The sequence below is a fragment of the Ascaphus truei genome, chromosome 1, assembly GCF_040206685.1.
Source record: "Ascaphus truei isolate aAscTru1 chromosome 1, aAscTru1.hap1, whole genome shotgun sequence".
Taxonomy (NCBI): Eukaryota; Metazoa; Chordata; class Amphibia; order Anura; family Ascaphidae; genus Ascaphus; species Ascaphus truei.
Genome location: NC_134483.1, coordinates 398233368 through 398249895, shown reverse-complemented (window position 1 = coordinate 398249895; position 16528 = coordinate 398233368). Strand labels below are relative to the sequence as shown.

The 16528-nt window shown below is 48.7% G+C and overlaps 1 protein-coding gene across 1 annotated transcript in view; it reads right to left on the bottom strand.

Annotated features, from left to right (window-relative positions):
- The window catches only part of PPID (peptidylprolyl isomerase D), a 29079-nt gene extending 22522 nt beyond the window's left edge, over positions 1 to 6557 (bottom strand). Inside the window, exons 1-3 of the mRNA XM_075612473.1 lie at positions 6355 to 6557; positions 1717 to 1857; positions 770 to 876 (exon numbers count right to left, since the gene is read on the bottom strand). Coding sequence (XP_075468588.1) covers positions 770 to 876; positions 1717 to 1857; positions 6355 to 6439 — 333 coding nt within the window. The 5' untranslated portion in view covers positions 6440 to 6557. The remainder of the gene's footprint in view (positions 1 to 769; positions 877 to 1716; positions 1858 to 6354) is intronic.
- Between the last annotated feature and the right edge of the window lie 9971 nt (positions 6558 to 16528).

The following is a 16528-nucleotide window of genomic DNA, read 5'->3' as shown; positions in this document are numbered from 1 at the left end:
TGGCTCTTCTGTGTTGGACACAATAATAACATTAAAAAAGCAGCAGTTTCTCCTGCTTCCTGAGATACTTGCCTGTAAAAGTAGGTTTTGCAGTCTCCTCCAGTTAAGACAACGTGTAAATCTCACTACGTCATGAGGGTCAATAGGACCCCCCATCATTATCATCCGCTGTGGCTTCCAATCGGCACGCGTGATTTTAATACCAGAAAGTACTGCCGGTCCCATTACCGGGATCTATCGCAGGCACCACTGGATCTGCGGAGCTACAAAAACGTGCTTCAGCTTCGAAGACCCACTGGTTCTTATACCGCTAAAAAAAAATAAAGGGTGGGTTTGGTAGGGCGGACTGCTGCTTTTTTAATATCTAATGAGCTTTTGAAACGTATGTGATCTCTGAACCCTAAATTGGCAATTATACATACCCTACGACCCCTTAATAACTAACTTACGGACTCCACATAGAGGTTCGATGTTTATGGACATTTTGACCTCAGTTGGATTGTTTTAAGGCGGTCCAATGAGTAATTGTGTATTCACCAGCACTTCCCTATCTCTCCTCGTTCATTTATGTGATCTCGAGAGACCGAAAAATTCTGAATGGGCTAGGTCTGAGCTTGGAAAAACAGATTTATTTTCTGTGCATGACTTTACTTAACAAAATAAAAAGAGTATTACAACTAACAAATCATCCAGTAATGCACCTCCACAAATATTTCCAGTCACACAAGTATGTGGCACAAAAGCGTACCACTTTCTGCGAGAGATTTACCTTATAGTGAAAGTTCTCATCTTCAAATTTCTCTCCGTAAATACTTTCTCCACCTGTCCCATCTTGGTTTGAGAAATCGCCACCCTGGATCATGAATTTCTTGATAACTGAGAAATAGGAAGTGGAGTCATGTGAAAAACGGGTGTTGATTTATCATCACACACGTCCTTGTTTCTCAGATTTTATACCACAGGCTCTATTGAATTCCAATGTACAGTCACAAAAGCCCAAAGTGTATTTTGACAGATTCCTCAAGTATTGCAACCTAAACTGAACTAAAAAAAAAAAAAGATACAATTTCAAATCCCTTTGAACTGAAGAGAAAAACAAATGTCATAGCATCCCTCAGTAACAATATTTGCTGAACAGATACATATATAATTAACGTAAAATCAGTGCCTCTAATAGCAACCAAAAAAAAAATAAGTTATATACAACACATTCAGGTGCCGTTGAAAGATTGGAGTATTAAGGGGTTCCTGACTGCAAAATGGTTTAAAAAAAAAAGTCGTTACAAACAAAGCAAATCCCATTTCTGTAAATTAGGCACCTAATCAATATGAGGCCGCCTCCCCACTGTTTGGAAAGATTTCAGCGCCACTCATATGAACATAGTTTAAACTAAGAGAACACAGCTTTATATCATATTAGCGGAGGCGGTTGTTTGAAGTGAAAACGTTTAGGGAATCAAATGTCACAATATAATAATTCACAAAGGAATTGAAGAAAAACACAATGCCCACTAGACATTTATTCCAGGGATATTTATGAAATTACTTGCGCATGAAACAGAAACATAACTTCAGATACGGCAGGAACAAACGCTGAACAATGCTCCATAATAAATAAAACGTGTTTCTATGAAAATAGGATTGTGTGTTATTAATAAAAGTTTGAAAAATAAAATCCACATTTAAAAGCATAACATTAAACAGAACAAGGCTTACTTCTATGAAAAGGACATCCTTTAAAATGAAGAGGCTTTCCCGTCGTCTTCCCTAAACCTTTCTCGCCGGTACACAGAGCCCGAAAATTCTCTGCCGTTTTGGGCACAATATCTGCGAACAATTCTAGGACGATTCGGCCAACTGAGAAAAAGAACAAATAAAACCTTTAAGTAGTTGTAGGGCAGTGTATCCCAACTCTCCTACGGACCCCCTGACCAAAACAGGTTTCACCGATATACATCATTCTGTGATTAGCTGGTTAAGAGTGCTTGGTAATTCATTGATTATTCCTTAACTCCCCCTCCACATAACACACAATAACCCCTTGCAGACCACACACATCCCACCCCCTGCACCTCACATCACCCCACAACACCTCCCCCCCTGCACCTCACTTCACTCTCCCCACTACATCTCCCCCCTGCACCTCACCTCCCCCCCCTGCAACTCACTTCACTCACTCCCCTGCACCTCACCTCCCCCCCCGCACCTCACCTCCCCCCCCCGCACCTCACATCACTACCTGCATCTCACCTCACTCTACCCCTGCACCTCACCCCACTACACCTCCCCCCTGCACCTCACTCACCTCCCCCCCTGCACCTCACCTTCCCCACCCTCCCCACCCTGCACCTCACCTTCCCCACCCTGCACCTCACCTCCCCCCCCGCACCTCACATCACTACCTGCATCTCACCTCACTCTACCCCTGCACCTCACCCCACTACACCTCCCCCCTGCACCTCACACCTCCACCTCACGTCCCCCCCTGCACCTCACCTTCCCCACCCTGCACATCACCTTCCCCCATCCTGCACCTCACCTCCCCCCCACCTCCCCTCCCCCCCGCACCTCACCTCCCCCCGCACCTCACATCACTCCCCTGCACCTCACCTCCCCTCCCGCACCTCCCCCCTCCCCTCCCCCCCACCCCCCCCTGCACCTCCCCTCCCCCCCACCCCCCCCTGCACCTCCCCTCCCCCCCACCCCCCCCTGCACCTCCCCCCCACCCCCTGCACCTCACCTCCCCCCCGCACCTCCCCCCCGCACCTCACATCACTCCCCTGCACCTCACCTCCCCTCCCCCCTTGCACCTCCCCCCCCTTGCACCTCCCCTCCCCCCCCCTTGCACCTCCCCTCCCCCCCCCTTGCACCTCCCCTCCCCCCAACGGCACCTCACGGAGCAGGCAGGACTAGCACACTCGTGCAGTCCTGAGAGCAGGCTCGAGGAGGATGGGGAGAGCGGGCTCGCGGCCGGGAGAGGAGGGGTTTGTCGCGGCTCGCGGCCGGGAGAGATGGGGGGGATAGAGCCTCCCGGCCGGGCGAGGAAGGGGGGATAGCGGCTCGCAGGCGGGAGAGGAGGCTCGGGAGGGAGGAGGACAGGGAAAGTGACCGCGGGCCGCACAATGAGTGCAGACGGGCTGCGTCTTGTGCAGGCCTGGTCTACACAATGAAATATATATCTACTTGGTATAACTATATTTATACAATTCTTGCTGGAAAGCTATTAAATCTGTCTAAGTCGGTGTTTTCCAACCGGGATTCCTAGGAACTCTTGGGTTCCTCTGACAGCCCTAAAGGGCTCCCTGCAACTTTTCACTAATTTGAAAATTGTACCAAATACAGAAGAATGTATAAGGCCTCGGACATGGTCAGCGCTTATGCGCTGACCCGTGCTGAGGCGCGCTTACGCTCAAGCACTTAGTCCCTGCAGCCGCAATGAGAGCGGCTTTAACAGGGGCTCGCTTACGCTTCTCTCCCTCCCCCTCTTTCACCCTTCTCCACCCCTCTCTCTCTCTCCCCCATTGCTCTCCCTCTCCCCCCCATTGCTCTCTCTACCCCATTGCTCTCCCTCTCCCCCTCATTGCTCTCTCTACCCCATTGCGCTCTCTCTCTCTCTCTCCCTTCTCCCCCCACCACTCCGTTTGCCCCCCACCACTCCGTTTGCCCCCCACCACTCCGTTTGCCCCCCCACCACTCCGTTTGCCCCCCCACCACTCCGTTTGCCCCCCCACCACTCCGTTTGCCCCCCCACCACTCCGTTTGCCCCCCCACCACACAGCAGCACTCCGTTTTCCCCCACCTCCTCTGTCCGTTTGCGCCCCCTCCTCTGTCCGTTTGCCCCCCACTGTCCGTTTCCCCCCCCCGTCCGTTTGCCCCCCCCCGTCCGTCCGTTTGCCCCCCCCCGTCCGTCCGTTTGCCCCCCCCCCGTCCGTCCGTTTGCCCCCCCCCCCGTCCGTCCGTTTGCCCCCCCCCCCGTCCGTCCGTTTGCCCCCCCCCCCGTCCGCCCGTTTGCCCCCCCCCCCCGTCCGCCCCCCCCCTTTCCACTTCTCTCTGCTGAATTCAGTGCTGCTGAATTCAGTGTCAGTGTGTGTGTGACAGCAGAGTAGAACACGCCCCCTCTCTTCCCATTTGTCAGAGCAGGGTCATGTGACCCTGCTCAGCACGAAAGTATCTCTCCCTTGTCTCCCCAAGCAGAACGCTTGGGAGAGCGTGTGTGCACGCGCATGAGCGCGCGAGCACAGCGGGAGAGGGGATGTGCTGATCAACATTGAAGGTAAGCGCGCCAAGCGAGCTCAGCGCCAGCGAGGACTCGGGTGTGAGACAGAACTTCCAACAGTAATGTGAAAGGAGGTAGTGGGGCCAGGCTTGGGATGAAATATGAGGAGCTCTGTTTTTTACATATTAAGTTGGCGGAGGGCCAACCAGGATGACATCGCCTAGAGACATTCAGAAACTTTGGTCTGTACAGGTAAGGTCAGGGATCTGATCTCAGACGTGCTATTAGAGAGGGTTGGGGTTCCTTACAATGCATCTGATCTCAGAAGCACCTTTATAGAAGTTTGGGGTCCCTCGGAATTTCACAATATAAATTATAGGGTTCCTTAAAATAAAAACACAAGAAGAGGTTAAAAACCATTGATCTAAGTTATAAAAGGACTATTGAAACTATTGCCAAAAGATAAATGGCGTTATGATATCCACACATACTGTGGACGCCACTGAATACAGTCAAGCCCACACGGAGTAGATACAATGTTCCTGACATCTATTGTCAGTTGTTGTTTACATATGGTTGCTTGGAAACAAGGACAGCCCTGTGGCCCCTGGGTTTCTTGTTTCTTTTATCTCCCCCTTCCCGGTAAAAACCCTATTTATTCCCCACAGTCCCATAGACTAAAACGTTGTTTTTGTTTAAGAGACAATATATTTATTGTCATTATATATATTTTTTTTCAATTTCTCGCTATGCACCATCCCGACCCTTGCGTTCTTCTCAAGGATGCCTTCTCTCTACCCCCTTTGTATCTAAAGCCCTCTCCCGCCTTAAACCTTTCTCCTCAAACCTTTCTCCTCGACTGCCCCACCTCTGGAATGCCCTTCTCCTCAATACCCGACTAGCACCCTCTCTATCCACCATTAAGACCCACTTGCTTAAAGAAGTATATGAATAGCACCGTGGCTAATACTATACACGAAGCTTGGCCCCCTGCAGACGCACTTACCAGAACTCCCTCCTACTGTCTCTGTACGTTCTTCCTACCTACCGATTAGATTGTAAGCTCTTCGGAGCAGGGACTGCTCTTCCTAAAATGTTACTTTCACATCTGAAGCACTATTTCCCATTACCTGTTATTTATTATTTATATGATTGTCGCGTATTACTACTGTGAAGCGCTATGTACATTAATGGCGCTATATCAAGACATACGATACAATCTATTTTAAGCAAATTTCCTGCAGTGCTGTATCGTCTTCATAAAACCTGGTTTGGGGTGAAGTATTTTTCGCTATATACACATCATTTTTACATACTGATCATCCTCAATGTTCAAAAGTGTTCCCATCTTCATCAAACCCCATATAATGCTTGCTTACATTTGTCCTTACATTTACAGTAGTTATGTGGAGAATCAATGCATCCTATTGGCTAATGATTTGTGTCACATGGTTAAATACTGTATGGAGGGACAGATTGTAATGCACAAGTAGGTAACGGGCAAACTGGTGCTCCCCTACAGCTGGGGGAGGCTGCACAATGACTGGTGCTCCCCTACAGCTGGGGGAGGCTGCACAATGAAAGGAGCGCAGGATATGGGGCGAAATTGCGGTGTTAACACGAGACTGTATGCAGTGATGTGACGCGCTCTACTTGGCCGCTCTAGGCACCGCGAGATGCCGCTTCATGTTTAGAAGCAGCACGGTGACGTGACAATGCCCGGTAGCTCACACCCGCATTGTGATGTCATCGCTGGAACCTTCCTTCCGAGCCCGGCGCCCGGCGCTCTCCTTCCTCCTCTGCCCCCCGCCCCCGCCATGCGCTACCCCAGCACGTGACATCCAGCCCGCCGGCAGACCAGCGCTCCCCGCGAGAATGTTCTATCGTGCACGCGCCCAAGTCATTCATTCATTCATACATCGCCGGAACCCGGCCGTCCATTGTGCACGCGCCCAGTCACTTATTCAGCTCCGTTCCCCCCTTTGTGCTGACGAAGCCCCCATTGATTGTAGTGTAGGGCCCCCTACGCCTAGTTCAGCATCCCGACACCGTGCTGACAACGCGCCCATTGTCCCCTACACTGTACAACACGGTGCTGAGGCCACAGTCACCGCTCAGCTCCCCTCCCCCTCACTCACCGTGCTCCCCTCCCACCTCCACATCGAAGAACACGCGCGGGTTGGCGGGGTCGGACGGCCGGGTGGTGGGGCATGGGTGAGACATGTTCCTCCTCTCTGGTTGCAGGTCACTCGGATCGCCGGCTTCTCAGCAGCACCTGAGCGCACTTCCGCTCCGGCAGGGGCGGGACTTCCGGCCCCCCTCCATCCTGAGCGCTGCTTCCTGTCACTCACCCCCCGGGATAACTGCAGTGATACAATGTGGGGGTAGGGAAGCGGTATACCCGGGAGATGATAACTGCAGTGATACAATGTGGGGGTAGGGAAGCGGTATACCCGGGAGATGATAACTGCAGTGATACAATGTGGGGGTAGGGAAGCGGTATACCCGGGAGATGATAACTGCAGTGATACAATGTGGGGGTAGGGAAGCGGTATACCCGGGAGATGATAACTGCAGTGATACAATGTGGGGGTAGGGAAGCGGTATACCCGGGAGATGATAGATGATTTAATACCGTGCAGCGGTGTACAGAAAACTGTTACATATAACTGTGAGGAAGGCGCTGTGTGCCTATGTGAGGGATCGCACATTACTTGGCCCCAGGGGATAGTTCGCTACCTAACAACACGGGTTTGGGCAAAAAAAAAGCATGTATTGTAATAACAGTATATGACTGCTCAAGTTTCTATTCTGCAAACCTGGGGCAATATTGGTGCAAAATAACTGCACTACAGTAATTGTATATATGTAGCCCCGTTTCCCCTGAACACAGGGGGTCCTTTTACCTGTTGGCTCCCAGGAGCCTAAGCCTCTGCCACGGAGAGCCTGGGGTGGTTTGCTTACAATACGGTGCAGCGCCTCCACCTGTGAGAGATCCCAACGGAATGGAAGGAGCACCTCACAGGACCTAATCATGACAGTGGATATTCACAGTCGAGTGTAAATAGCCGCAAGAGTACAACTGCCCACACACCATGCAAGGCGTATCCCAGTACCCCCACCACCGTGTATCCCACATTGGTCCACAGTACATCCCTTCCCACCCTGTCCTGTGGTCAGCGCTGCCACTTTGAATGTGTATACTTTGTTGGTGCACATATTAACGATACCTGCTGGGCGCTCCAGCACCCGGGCCTGCAGATATCTTCACAAAGGATCCGCCGATCCACGATCTCCTCAGTGACGTCCTGGACTCCGCTGCAGCAAAAGGCCATTAAGGGTAGTCCCACCCTGATGACAGTCTCTCTCTCTATGACTAGGCCTGGTCCCAGACCTCTCAGGGTATTCAGCTTCCGCTGTGTCCCTCACTTTGTAAACAGCACTAATGGAGCAGGTTCCCTATCCTAGGGCCTGTCCCTAAAGCAGCCACAAGCTTAATCAATGTCTCAGGGCCTAGGGGGGTTCTGGCCTAGTGCAGAGGCTACTTGCCTCTCTGCACCTCCTTCCCCTATCCTCTCCTGGCACCTACTGACACTTGTGCTCCACTGTCAGCTTCCTACTTCCCTTCTCAGTACAACCCTAGAGCCCTATTGGCTGGCATGGTCAGGTGACTGTTACTAAGGCTCATGGGACTTGTAGTCCCCGCTCAGAGCCTTTATTTTATTGACCCCGCTTTGCGTGCTTGTCCTGCGCATGCGCAACATCCATGGCCGCTGCAACTCCTGGCACTGCTGCGCATACGAGCACATTGAAAAGAAGGAAGAAGAGGTAGAGAGAGGGATAATATGAGGGGCCCTAAACACAGACCTGTTATTCAAGCTCGGATAGTGAGGGTGAATGGGTTAGGGAAGGATCAGATAGTTCGGAAAACAAGGTAGGGAATAAGGTAGACAACATAGAGCAGTTCTAGCAGAATAACAAAGCCTACATAAGATATAAGGATCAGCAGGTGTGCAAAAACAAGTAACAGCAAAGTATTGACAGCTAGAGAGTGTCACACATACTACATAGGAGAGATTGCTTCAGTTTCTAATTCGAATATACTGTTTATATAAAGTTGCATGAGTGTTTTGGGGCAGAACAGAGAAGTGGTTGCCCCGGTTGTTCACGTGCGTCCTCATATGAGTGTCGGGAAGAACCCATGACAGAACAAGTCCCTTGGGCCTCCGAGAACTAGCGTCTATGCTGGTCCGAGGTTTGGGTCATACCTAAGGCCATCTGAGTCAGGGTCTCATTCGACCATGACTGACTCAATTCAGGTTTCTGTTTCAGTTTTTTCCCCCCAAAGTTTAGTCTCCCTGCCCCTCACCTACCTCAAAGTCAGAATCCTCCAAAATAAAAAAAATGTATCTCTCAAAGTGAACAGGAGAGTCCCCTGTGTGGTCATACAAGGTGGTCTGCTACTTTATGTAGGAAATTATTCTCTGTAAGATGTCGGTAACCATTTTATCGCATAATGTGAAAGGTTTCAATAGTTCGGGCAAAAGGTGGGTGGCCTTGACGGATTATAAACGTAAAAATGTGGATATTCTGTTACAGGAGACACATTTCAGCACAAAAAGTTTCCCCAAATATGTGGATAAGCATTTTCGTCAATGTTTCTTTGCCTGAGCCAAAGTTAAAAAAAAGTGGGGTAGCCATCCTATTTAATAATAGGTTTCCATTTGTGGTAGAATAGACTAAGAAAGATAAGGAAGGCAGATTTTTGATCTTGGTTTGCACTATACAGGGTCAATATTTAACGATTGCAAATGCATATGCCCCGTGTGAACAAGACCCCGTGTTTTTCTCATCATACATTAGGCAAGGTATCTAAGGCTTTGGTGTCGCTGCGTCCGGCGGCGCGCGCGGCCGCATGCGCGCTACGCACCATCTGATGTTATTCTCCCGAGCAGGTCCCGCTCCCTCCTCCCTGCACGGCGTCAGCCGCCAGGGGATGCAAGAGAATTATAATCCCAAGCGGCGACGCGTCACGTGGTGTGGCTGTGAGCCAATGAGGAGGGGAGGCTTCGGGGAGCGGGGGGGAGAGGGTAGGGGAAAGCAGCGATTTTAAATAAACTCTGCAGCACCAAGGGAGTCCCCCTGCTCCCTCCCACAGACTCTCTCCTTTTCGCCACGGGAGGTGTGTGTGTGACACACACCCCTGTAAGCATACTGTAGTGTGGGGCATCGCCATTGTACGCGCTGCTCATGTACTGCGGGACAATGTCAGCACCTGATGGGATTCTCTCTGCCCCTCTATTGTCCTGTCTGTGGGGTTGTAACCATTCACAAGTGCCCCTAAGTATTGGGTTGAAGGCCCCCCTAGCAGTGACGGGGTTAATTCGCCTGCCGAGCTGTGTGTCTGCAGTGTCAGCGATCCCCCTTCTGATTCCCCCCGTGCTCCGATTCACCCCCCCCCCGTGTGTATTTGTGAGTGCCTGTCTGTGTGTGTGTGTGTGCCTGAGTACGTGAGTGCCTGTCTGTGTGTGTCTGAGTGCCTGTCTGTGTGTGTGTGGGGCTGAGTGCGTGAGTGTCTGTCTGTGTGGTTGAGCGGCTGAGGGGCGGTCCCGCCCCCTCACGTCATGGCCGCGCCCGCCCACCCGTTTTAGCCACCAACCCCCCACCCCCCCGCGCCGGAAAAAATTCACTGCAGATCGCGGTGCAGTGAATTGCACGCGCCGCCAGCAAGCAAGGCGGCCGTGTGGGCGCGTGCAGCGGGGCCTTAGCCTAAGGGTCACGTAGTTCTTGCAGGGGATTTTGATATGGTAATTGATCCTGCCTTAGACAAGTCTGCTCAACCTAAGCGCCCACAAAGAAATTAAGGCACCGCAGCTCTTCTTAAAGGGTTAAAAGACAATCAGATGTCAGACATTTGGAGAGCGTTGCACCCCAATGAAAAAGGTTACACGTTTTTTTCTCATCCCCACTCAAGCTATAGTAGAATAGATTACTTCTTTATATCAAACAGATTGGTTCCAAAGATCTCCTCTACGAGGATCCATGATATTACATGGTCAGATCATGCACCTATAGAATTAAGGTGCACTCAATTGAACCTAGACAGACCTGGAGCAAACTGGAAATTAAATTAATCAATTATTAAAGTCCCTGAGGTAATTCAAACAATTAACAAAGAGATAGAGCAATTATTTAGTATTAATCGGCAGTGTAGATTCCCAAACCACACTTTGGGAAGCCCATAAGGCAACACTTAGAGGTTCCCTTATTAGTATTGCTGCAGGGAGGAAAAAAGAGAAGGAACCGAAAATTGTTCAACTGCAAGCAAAACTTGCAGAACTTTCTGACCTGCACAAAAGTAATGGCAGAACAGACACATTAAAAAAGCTAAAGTACATTAGAATAGAGCCTAATAAGCTCCTAACCTCCTTGGCTGAAAATGCCTTGAGTTGTTCAAAGAGGATTTTTTTTGAAAAAGCAAACAAGCCAGATCACTTCTAGCTAACAAAATTAGAAATATGCAACTAATTTACAATATACAAGTTATTAGACTCCAATCGGGAATTGTAACATCTAACCCTAAATTAATTGTAGAGTAATTTAAGAAATACTATGAGAATCTTTTAATGGAGAAAAGGTTACTCATAATGCAAACCTGAGTCAGGCCTTAGGCTGTGCTTATAGTGCCGGCGACGCGACGTCGCTCGAAAACAAATGCATTGTTGCCGTCGCAAGCGCTTATAATAAGCGCGACGGAGCGACATGGCGGCGCGAATTTTTGAAGCCGGTCAAATTTGATTTTTCTGAACCAATCAAAGGCCTGGTCGCATGCGACGTCCCCGGAAAGAAAATTACAACTTTCACTAGCGGTGGCGGCGACAGGTGACGTCACCGGTCGTGTCGCCGTCGCCGGCTCTATAAGCTCGGCCTTAAGGGATTTTCTGACAGACGCAGACTTACCTGGACTGAGCAGGGAGGACAATGAATGTTTAGCGAGGGATTTCACGATAGAAGAATTAATGCAGGTGATAAAACAACTAAAGCCATCTAAAGCACCAGGCCCCGATGGGTTCTCTAATTTATATTATAAAAAAATTTGATCAATTGTTAGCCCACACCTTCTTTGCATGTTTAATACAATACCGGCAGTCCTCGGTTATCCAACGGAATCCGTTCTGGAAGTAGCGATGGATAGTGACACCGTTGTAAAGTGAGTCCCATGTTAATCAGTGGCGGTGAGTTTTGGATAACGCATTCAGGCGTCGGATAACGCATTCCTGCATCAAAAAACGACCCTCAGGGTTGCACTGTAAAGCGTTGGATATGCCATTCGTTGTAAAGTGAAACGTTGGATAACGAGGACTACCTGTACTAGCAGGCACTTCATTCCCGGAATAGATGCTCCAGGCATCCATTTCTCTTATATATAAACAGGGTAAAGATCCGACAAATTGTAAAAGCTATAGACCGTTTTATCTAATAAATACAGATATCAAAATGTATTCCAAAATGATAGCTAATAGATTTAGCCATATCCTGCCTAGACTGATTCACCCTGACCAGGTTGGCATCATAAAAGGAAGGCAAGCAGCCGATAATACAAGACAAATAATCGATTTGATTGAATTGGCTAACACTAAAAAGATCCATTCAATGGTGCTCAGTCTAGATGCTGAAAAAGCATTTGACAGGATAGACTGGCCATATCTAAATATCACGCTTGAGGCGTGTATGAGATGTGTGCAGAGGTACATTTAATGGCGACCAATTAGGGTGAAATTATATCTTGGCTTTATTGTGCCTGTTCCTTTAACAAAGGGAAACATACAAAAACAAACAAAATAAAGGCCTACTCCACTTTGGAGAATAACTAAACCTTTACTCCAGCACTTTCTAACTGCGTGGGTAGCTAAGCTGGTTACCACTCTAAATATATATATTTATACACACAATAGTCCAACAATAAAGTCTCTTATCTGTTTCTGCTGTGGTAGCTGTAGAGGAAGGCCTCTCTGTTCTCCTGGGTCAGCATCCTTGTTTGCTATGGCACTCTCTGTGTCCAGGTATAGAGGTCTTGTCCCCTTGTCTTGCTGTCAGCATCCAGTCCTTTTGTGTGCATCAAGACATCCTATTTTTCTCAGGTCAGCCCAGCTGTGGGCTAAGGAAATCTCTGCAGTCCTCTTTCTCCTTATGTCAGCCCAAATGTGAGCAAAGGAATCTCTCTCCTGGGATACATAGATATGGTGGGGCTGTCTCAGTTAGGGACATTAAATGGCCATATAATATATATATATACAGTGGTTGACAAATCACCAAAAAATCTACTCGCCACACAAAAAAATCTACTCGCCACCTAGTACCAAACGTGTGCTGCTTGGGCTAATATTTACTCGCCCGGGGGTTAAATCCACTCGCCCGGGGCGAGCAAATGTATAGGTTTGTCGAACACTGTGTATATATAAGCACAGGTGATGGGAGAGCTCTCCCATCACCTGTGCTTATATATATATATATATATTATATGGCCATTTATTGTCCCTAACTGAGACATCCCCACCATATGTATGTATCCCTGGTGTGCTATGCAATGTAAGTTTGTTTACACAACTCCATAAGCGCTGCTGTGAAACAAGAAATGTAACTTACACATTTACCACTGGCTGACAGTTACAGCCAATCCAGAGGAATGTATTCTTCTTACCTCCCTACCCTCTAGAGGGAGCGTCTACACGCAATGAGCTGCGATTGGCTGTCAGCCATCTTCAATGGAAAGAGGGCATCAATCGGTTACCTCGGCAACAAGATCCAATAAAAACCTACCAAATTCACTTGGAACCCGCCCCCGATGAAGCCCGTCACGGTGAAACGTACGTAGGATACGTCTGACGTCATCATCACGTGACGTCGGCTCATCGGAGAGGTGTATGTCTGGGTGCTTCGTAGACTGCATTCGTGGGCAGCAAGAGCACCCAGACTTCAGTGTCAGCTTGTCTCAATTAGTGTTTGTGTTCACGTTCATTTAGTTAGAGGTTAGCTACCTAGATATAGCAAGGGCTATCTACATGGCTGCTCTAGACATAGATATTTATCTATATAGCTAGGATTCAATTATCCCTCCTCCTACTCCCTGTAAGTTTATAGTTATCCCTACTCAGCCTCCTTTTAGGATTTGATTGTAAGGGACCAGTGATATAACAATATCCATACTATACTTACCTGAGTGACACTTTTCTTACACTTATATACCATCAAAGGGTTAAATAAACTGACAATATGGTTTATATATAATTACCCTATGTACTACCCCACCTCTCCGGTCTTTTATTATTTTAACTAACTTTTTGTCCTGCATTTATGGTTACGCCAAACAGTTCATTTTAAGATTATCTAATAAATATTAAGTTTTATTTAGGGTGTATTTTCTTAGTGCCACAAATTAGGGATTCTGTCTTTCCTCCTACTTAGTCTATTATCCACTCCCTGTGAGCACCACCCCTCCTCTACACTGTTTGATGTATTAGTCCCTCTCCATTCGCTTGAGCAGGGTATATCTGCTACATCATAATTCGCAGATTGTATCCGTTTATATATTTTGAAATTAAATAAGGCTTTATTGCGCCTGTTGCTTTAAACACAGCAAACATGTGAAAATCCACAAACAAAATCTGCTCCACGTTGGAGTATATTTACACTTGTAGTCCAGCGATTCACCAGCCCAAATCATAGAGACATTTATATATATATAGACAGACATAGATAATCAGTCTTATAAGAAAAGTCTTATCTGTGTCGTAGTTGTAGGGGTAAGGCTTCTCTCTTTCCAGAGTTGCTGCCTTTTCCTCGGGTTAACTCAGCATTCAGGTGTAGAAGTCTTGTGAGCTCCAGACATCTGTGATCCCTCTGTCAGTCTCATCTGTGAGACTCAGGAACCTCTGCTCTGTCTGTTTCCTTGGTCAGCCCAGTTGTGGACTAAGGTCGTGCTTATAGTGACGGCGACGCGAATTCGCACAAAAGCATTGCCACCGCCGCCGCGTGCGCTTATAGTGCACGCGATGGCGACAAGCGACGGAGTGACGCCGCCATCGCGAAAACTCGCCGCCGGCAAAATTTGATTTTTCAAGGGCCGTCACGTGACGGCCCTTGAACAAATCAAATTGCGGGAATCCCGCGATGCGGCCGACCGGCGAAACATAACTTTCGCCAGTGGCGACGGGTGACGTCACCCATCGTTTCGCCGTCGCCATCGGCGGCACTATAGGCAAAGCCTAAGGAATCTCTCTTCCTGTCTCAAAGGCAGGCTTTTCTAACCAACCTCTAATCAGCCAAGTGGTGTTGGTTAATTGACTACCAGCAGTTAACCACCACACTGCTGGATTAGAGGCACCTTTTTGAACAGGGACCAATCCCCTGTTACAGGCAGTTTTTCTCAAACAGTGATAAGTCCCTGTTACAGGGCGTTTGGGTTCGGGAATAGAATATTAAAGGCGATTGCAGCATTGTATACTAAGCCGGTGGCACGGGTTATCCATCAAGGATTTCACTCTGAATATTTCCATATCAAAAGTGGTACGAAACAGGGTTGCCCTCTCTCCCCATTATTATGTATGGAACCATTAGCGGCACAGATTCGGAAATACCCGGATATATCGGGGATTCAAATTAAAAACTAAACGCATAAAGTGACTTTCTATGCGGATGATGTAGTGATGTAGTAATCCAGGCCTCTGACCTGCCTGCCTCATCTATTTAGTCTGCTAGAGAGATTCAACAGGATCTCAGGCTTTAAAATCAATCATGCAAAATCCGAGTGTAGCTTGGTCCCCGCTCACCTCCATAGCGGGTTGGGGGAAGGCTACAGGTTGTCCGGAGTGCCGGAGCTCCGAGGCGGGACGCTGGTACAGGGTGTCACCATCTTGAATGTTGCGCATGAGCAATAGAAGCCTCACACATGCGCAGGGGGTCCCGAAGTGTGGCGGCCATTAGACAGGCTCCGCACGGAACTACATGTCCCAGCACGCCTTGGGGCTACTTCCCACGTTGGGGCGCATAGCCAATAGGGCTGCAGAAACCACGGAGAGGAGGAAGAGATACTTTTGGCACACTCAGGACCGCACGGCAGTCGGAGCAGGGACAGCAAGGGGTAAGATAGTGTCCCAGGTGCCAGTAGCCCTGGGACTAGGCCAGATCTCCCTCCACAGGTCCCAGCTAAGCCGACTCACCTCAGATTGTGGTTGCTACAGGGAAGGCCCCGGATAGGTACGCTCCCCTTAGCACTTTAGTAATAGAGTGTTAGTACACAGTGACGGAAGCCACATGGTGTGCGTGGCCTGCGGTCTGGGTCCAGACCACAGGCATATCCTGAGAGACATTAATGGACACCCTCCAGCTGGAGCTCAATCAAGAGGTGGACACTTTCGGGAAGGAGAGTATCAGCAGGACACAACGTCATAGGATCACGTTGTGGTCTGCGGATCCATCATCTTCCATATACCCTGGTCTGGACGGAGACCAGGAAGGTGCCCACATGCACCAACAGCCATACACAGTGGGTAGCACTACTCCACATACTTCGGGGCAGGTTTGGCTCGGTGGACACCAGGTGGTTAGGTGCCTAGCGCACCTCAGTACTTTGGGGGGTCTCACCGGAGTGTGACCATTGTATTGGGTCCATTGCATTGTGGGAAGGTTGATATAGTGTGTTATTATTAGTGCGTTTAAGTAAACTGTTAAAATATACCTGTGTGGTGTGTGTTACTATTATTGTATTGGTTCCTGTGAGGGGTTATTCTGCAGAGCAAGGATCCCTCCCAGGTGAGGCACTGCACCAAGAAGAGCTAAAGCATACCCCAGGCTACCAGCGGTGGAGGCTTAGGCCTTCTGTGAGCCACAGGTAAACACAGCATGTGTAGTTCCCTTATTTACAGGGAAAGGGGGCTACACGAGACATTACACGTAAACCTACGAAAGGACATGGAAAAACTCATAGCCATAAATTTCAACTTTACGTGACAACACAAGGCTATTAAATACCTGGGTATACATCTTACAAACAACTATAAATCTTTATATAAGGTGAACTTTCCCAAATTGCTGAAGACTCTAAGGAAATACATTCTAATCTGGTTCATATGGAACTACAAGAGACCAAGGGTAAAGAAGGCAACAACGCTGGCGGGTGGCTTTGCAGTAACTTGCTTGTTGTCCTATTACAGAGCGGCCCAATTATGTCAAATTGCTAAGTGGCATACAGACCCCAATTTGAAAAGATGGGTAGAACTGATAGCAGAATTCTGCTCTCTGTTAGAATTACAC